This window comes from Trichoplusia ni, chromosome 8 (genome assembly GCF_003590095.1).
Source record: "Trichoplusia ni isolate ovarian cell line Hi5 chromosome 8, tn1, whole genome shotgun sequence".
Classification (NCBI taxonomy): Eukaryota; Metazoa; Arthropoda; class Insecta; order Lepidoptera; family Noctuidae; genus Trichoplusia; species Trichoplusia ni.
Genome location: NC_039485.1, coordinates 529,241 through 535,435, shown reverse-complemented (window position 1 = coordinate 535,435; position 6,195 = coordinate 529,241). Strand labels below are relative to the sequence as shown.

The following is a 6,195-nucleotide window of genomic DNA, read 5'->3' as shown; positions in this document are numbered from 1 at the left end:
CCCGCGACACAGCGCGTAGAGTGGCTTTTGCAAGGTGAATGATTTTGACCACTTCGCTGTCCGAAATTGCAGTTGTCGAAATTACGTTTTTCAAATGCAACAATACTTTGGTAAGTGCGTTTCTCAACGTATATAAAAAAAAATATATAAATATAATATTATATTAAATCAGTTTACCCGTTCTCTGTATAGTGAGAACGGCGCTTAAACCAGCTGTCTCGCTCACCTCATGGGATTTCGGTCGTTTGGATAATTTTGAACTAACATAACAATAGCCTTGGTCCCGTCGAATTGATCAATTTAGTCTCTCCAACAAGTTTCAAGAACGGATTGACATCGCATTTGCATAAATGTCTACTCGACAAACAAAACATATGGTATGAAGAACTTACTTGTCAATTAATACTATCTGCTGGAAAAAATATTATAGTTACAAGTATCAGTTACATTTTTGACACATTAACGAAGTTATCATGATTTGATATCCGAGTGAAAACTCTATAAACTCTTGTTGCATAAATTTCATTCAAAATGTAATTGTAATATTTACAATTAAAAATGTCATTGCTACCCGAACCCAAGGCTGTAAACAGGCCGATATTATATTCAAATGCATGTAAAAACGCCTATATTTTACGGTCACCTGCATGGTTAATAAACATAGAAAAAAATAAACTACTACTAGGACAGTAAAACGCCAACCGCAGCATAATTACATAGAAAGGGAAAATTACGAATATTTACTGTAATGACACAGCGCACATGTTTCAAGGCCAGCATATAAATGTTGTGATATTATTGGACTACTGTCAGATGCCATCAATTAAATAAATCCTTCCCTTGACTGACTGCAGCCCATGCCAAGGTCAGTAGGCCGTTCTGTACCAAGAAACAAAGGAAAGTAGAAGGAATAGGTTTCTATGCGTGCGTACTACTATTTGAAGATGACGATCTACCTTATCACTTTCTGTCTATCCGTATCTCATTAATTATTAAAGCCATTTTGACCGATTATGTATTTCAGTTACCATCATAAAAATAACTTTAATGAAAATAAAGGTAAAAATAACGATTGGTGCTTTCTTAAATTTGACTAGTGTCCATTTTATTTTGAAAATTTGATTTTGTTTAGCCTTTCTGTGTTTAATTTTGAATGTCACGAGTCCGAATCACTTGACCCGTTTTATTATTAGCCTGGTTCAAAACCAAACAGGTTGTCGACTCCAGTTACAACACGTATTTATACAAAATGGAACTTCCATTTATTTTTCTATGTTTAACTTTTACAGCAGCTAGCACTGAATTAAATATGACAGTTGTTTGTTTTCCTATCGATTCTCAAATTGTACAACTCATTTGTTGATATGTGTAAATTATCTGAATATTATGTATTTACATTACTTTAGTTAATACTAGGATAATTACTAACTAATTAACTAACTGTTACCCGCGACTTCGTCCATAACCATCCAACACCAAGTACTTACCATCCAACACCAAGTACTTACCATCCAACACCAAGAACTTACCATCCAACCGCAAGTACTTACCATCAAACCATTAATTGTCATCGATTTTCCCATGGGAATAGGACTTTTCCCGTAGTAAAACGTAGCCTATGTGATAATCCAGGGTGCCGGCTAACTCCTTTTTAAATTTCATTAAAATGAGCTCAACAACACACACTTAGTGGGATTAGTGGGATTAAAAAATGTGAGCGTTTGATTTGGTTTTCCTCCCTATACCTAGTTTTTTAGGTATCCATACCCGAAAGGTAAAAACAGTACCTTAGTACTGAGTTTCCAGTGTTTGTCTGTCTGTTATGAGGCTGTATCTCATAACCCGTGATGGCTAGACGCCAAAAAAACCTTCGGTTTTGCGAGTCCGACGTGCCGTTGCCGCGTTGGCCGTTTTAAGAAATTAGTTTAATTTCTTAATCAACGAAATGGAGTACCTTCAATTGAAAGTTGAATAAACATTACTATTATGGAATACCTACGATTGAGATAAGTTGAATAAGAATTACATCTCAAATATAAAGTAGGTTACATTACTGCAATTGTTTGAGACAAATGCCGTGATATCAGCTTGTCACAGACACGTGATCTTAACAGAGAGCTGCCACTCGCAGCCGGACTATTGGAATACACGTGCGTGACATCGACCTTAATAGAAAAACAAAAATACTAGAACGTAATATTATAATGTTAGATGTAGCGTCCTTGAAAAATGGGACTCTCGCACTAGGGATATTATTAATCCTTAATATTATAAACGCCAAAGTTTGGATGTTTGTTCCTCTTTCACGCAAAAACCACTCAACGGATTTAGACTAAACATGGTAGAGAGACAGTTTATAACCAAGATTAACACACAGGATAGTTTTCATCCAGATTTTATGTTCCCGTTATTTTCGTAATGCAGCGGGTGGGCCCGCGGCCACAACTACTTAAAATAATTAATTCTTGTGTCGCGGGGGTTCCACAAATATTCAAGTCACATGTACAAAGACACCCAGACTGCGAAGGTCTGGTCGTAGGTCACACAAATGCTTGTTCTACGCGGAGATCGAACCAGTGGAATGTGCTTTCAGTGTGGTGAATTGCTTATCCAGGCAGTTAAAGCGTAAAGCATACATACGTATAGAAGGCAAAAAGATTTAAAGATTAGTAGTGTTGGAATACGATCATTTACAGCGTGATTTTTTACATTTTCAATATTTTAATATTAAAGCGAAGTATCTCCAAGGCCTTTTTTTTAAGTATTGGAAAAGATTATTACGAATTTTCGTTCACTTCATTCCACCACAGGTAATTTAATTAAATCAGAATTCTTCCATGACTGTATAATAAGGACTACGGTAAAGATATAAATTTAAAATTTACGTACAAAATTGTTCCAAAAGCATTAATAATTTAAACAAAAACTATAAAACCTTTTATAAATCGCAACTGTGAATAAAAATGATTTGAGGGCTTTAACAACTTAGGTAGGTTAACATGAAGAGCTCTGTAAAATGTTCAACTATATTTAACCTAAAGCGTAAAGCAGTATTATCAAGTTTTCAGCAGATAACTTGTTTAGGCAAAGAAAGCATTGAAATTAATTGATTTGAACAATAATTTCATCTACAAAACATATTACAAAAATCCATACTCTTATCTTAAGTTAAATTAAACCACTAACTCAACATTATAAAGTTCATTTCCATTTTACGACTATAAATGTATTTTTTAGCCAATTTAAAGGTTATGAATTTAAAGGGGTTTCAAATTTGTATTACACTCAGATGCGATTAAAATGGATGAAACGCTAAGCCCCTCAGTTTGGATGCATTCTCGATTGCCGTCCAATTTACCAAACAAAATCTGATATTGTAATCTACAAAGCAATTTAAATCATATTCCAATAGCAATAAAGTTTAACGGAAGCGCAAAACGTTATTTTGTCTGTGCGTTACTCAAAATGCACATGCGTCGCACGAGCCTACGCCGCCCGTAGCTCGTAGCACTTCTACGGCCAGACGGCGCGCGAACGCCAAACCAACCGCGCGTAGACCTGCTACGAGTCGCCGCGTCGAATCCACGGAACTTTTCATACTTTTCTAATGGAACATTAGAGTTTGTATTTTCGTGTGCTGTGAAACAATTTGATTTATTTAATTTGCCAACTTTTGATGTGTGAAACGAATAATAAGTAACAAATAAAACTTAGTGATGTGTGAATATTGTACTTAGTATTTATTTTCGAATAGTTGTTGACAGTTTAGTGTTATTATTTTGCGGAAATGTCCTATTAAGATGGAGATGACACCTTTGAGGATTCCGTCGAGTGAAATGAGTGAGGATGCTAACTATAACTTTTCTTCTCACACGAACCACGAGACGCGCCACCACTGGCGGCACCACAACCACTCCCACATGAGGGAGGGCCACAGGCATAACGTGGTGGACTTGTTGTCAAACTCTATAATGGAGGCGATGAACAGTAAGTTCGTGCCGGACAACAGCGTGCTGCCGGACCTGGAGCCGCTGTCCACGCACATGGAGGGCGCGCTGGAGCGGCAGCACCCGTTGCGGCTGAACGCGACGCTCAACCGCTCCGAGCTGGAGCTGCTGTCCGACGAGTTCATGTACCGGCACGGCGGCGCCATGACGGCCGTGTACTGCGCCGCCTACCTGCTGGTGTTCCTGGTCGGCCTGGTCGGGAACTGCTTCGTCATCGCCGTGGTGTACCGCTCGCCGCGCATGAGGACGGTCACCAACTTCTTCATCGTCAACCTGGCCGTCGCGGACATTCTTGTGATCGTGTTCTGTTTGCCAGCGACCCTCATGTCCAACATATTTGTCCGTAAGTACCGTAGCGTTAAGTAAATTAGATTTTCCAATTGCAGCATTTTTTATATCTGATTATTGCTGGACCAATTATTCGAAAAACATTCGTTTTATATCTTATGGACGGAAAATATTCGTGTTCTTTTCAGGTCGACTGATATTTTTACGAATTTGGGAAATTCTTGTTCACAAAATTCACCCTTGGAATAATATTTTTAACAAGAATATGTACGAGTAATTGAATAATTTTAACATAAATTAATGATATACGGATATTTACCTTAACGAGCGACCTTTTAAAAGATTATGTAATAAATTACAATTAAAGGTACCTTCCAGTTAAATACTAATAATATTACACACATAAAGCCTATGAGAATATTAATGTCCATCATTATCCAAAATAATTTGTTATAAAAACAAAAAGGCAATCAAACCGAGTCAAATGGAAAAGATTTTTTTAAATTTTCATTATAAATCAGGCTGTACTATGTTCTGACAAAACGTTGTTACTTCTCGTTTAATTAATATTTTTCGTTCAGCACGATGGGTGTTAAACCTAATTGGCATGACGTATCAATTTTGCTCTGGCTTTTATAATACATTTGTATTTTTCTGACTTTTATTAGTTGGTTAACTTTTTGAATATCGCCTCATTATTAATTAACTTTGATCGTTATTACATTGAGAATCGCCAGACTATAAGTAAGCAGTAAAATATTTCTTAAACACTAATAAATATAAGATACATTTATGAATAATGTTAATGAGTTGTTTGATGTGATGATGCTTCTGAGAGATGTTCTTACTGAAAAAGATATTTTTATTGAGGTTTATTAGCACAGGAAGCTTGTGATCGTTTATTTGAAACACATAATGATATGTTGCTTTACGTACAAATCTTATATACGGGTAGTCTCTTCTTCTAACATGTAGGTAAAATTCTCGTACCGCGGTGTTTGTAGTCAGACTCCTCCAAAACGGCTTGACCGATTCTCATGAAACTTTGTATGTATATTGGGTAGATCTGAGACTCGGTCAACATTCATTTTTCATCTTTTTTTACGTTTAAAATGTTTTTTTCTACACCATTAAAAAATAACGCCTATCTGCGTAAGATAGTAAAAACATAATATTTAAAATAATTTACGAGTGGAGAGTGGGAGAATTTTCTATAACTCGTAAAGTTTTAGATTATTTTAAGAGTACTTTCGGATTGAGTTTTAAAGCCCACTCTATTTTAAAGGCTGAAACTGTTAGTGGATAAGTTTAGTGTACTGTTTTTAATTTCTGGATTAAGCATCCGCAATATAAATATTAAAATGGAACGTTATACGACTTTCCAGTGTATTTTCAGTTATTGTAGTTCAAACAAATTAATTCCTGAACTATAGGTACTTGAAAAAATTATGATTGGTATTAAAACTTTTTTAGTATGTCATGTTTTTTTTATACCAGAATTGTTACAACGTTGATGAATAATCAGGTGTAACTAGTCAAAATTTGAAAGCTGCATACAGTTTTAGAAAACTTTGCACTTTATAAAAGTAACGTTTGACGGGCCTGTTGGTCTAGTGGTAAGTGACCTTGACTGCTATACCGGAGGTCGTGGGTTCGATTCCCGCCCAGGACAAATGTTGTGTGATGAGCATGATCATTTGTTCTGGTGTCTGGGTGTAATTTATGTATAATATGTATGTATTTAGAAATATATAAGTAAGTTTATCAGTTGTCTGGTTACCATAACACAAGCTCTGCTTAGCTTGGGATCAGGTAACCATGTGTGGGTTGTCCCAGGATATAAAAAAGGATATATAAGTAACAACATCAAGCTCTAATCCACGGCTGTCCTTTTCAGCTT

At 36.0% G+C, this 6,195-nt stretch overlaps 1 protein-coding gene across 1 annotated transcript; it reads left to right on the top strand.

Annotated features, from left to right (window-relative positions):
• Positions 1-3,792: 3,792 nt before the first annotated feature.
• LOC113496433 (orexin receptor type 2-like) lies at positions 3,793-4,472 on the top strand. The gene has a single exon (XM_026875641.1). The coding sequence runs from the start codon at positions 3,801-3,803 to the stop codon at positions 4,371-4,373; it is 573 nt and encodes a 190-aa protein (XP_026731442.1). The 5' UTR covers positions 3,793-3,800; the 3' UTR covers positions 4,374-4,472.
• Positions 4,473-6,195: the final 1,723 nt, after the last annotated feature.

Bases quoted from the DNA above. Each gene is read 5' to 3' on its own strand.
- LOC113496433 (XM_026875641.1), top strand. From the start codon at position 3,801: ATGGAGATGACACCTTTGAGGATTCCGTCGAGTGAAATGAGTGAGGAT.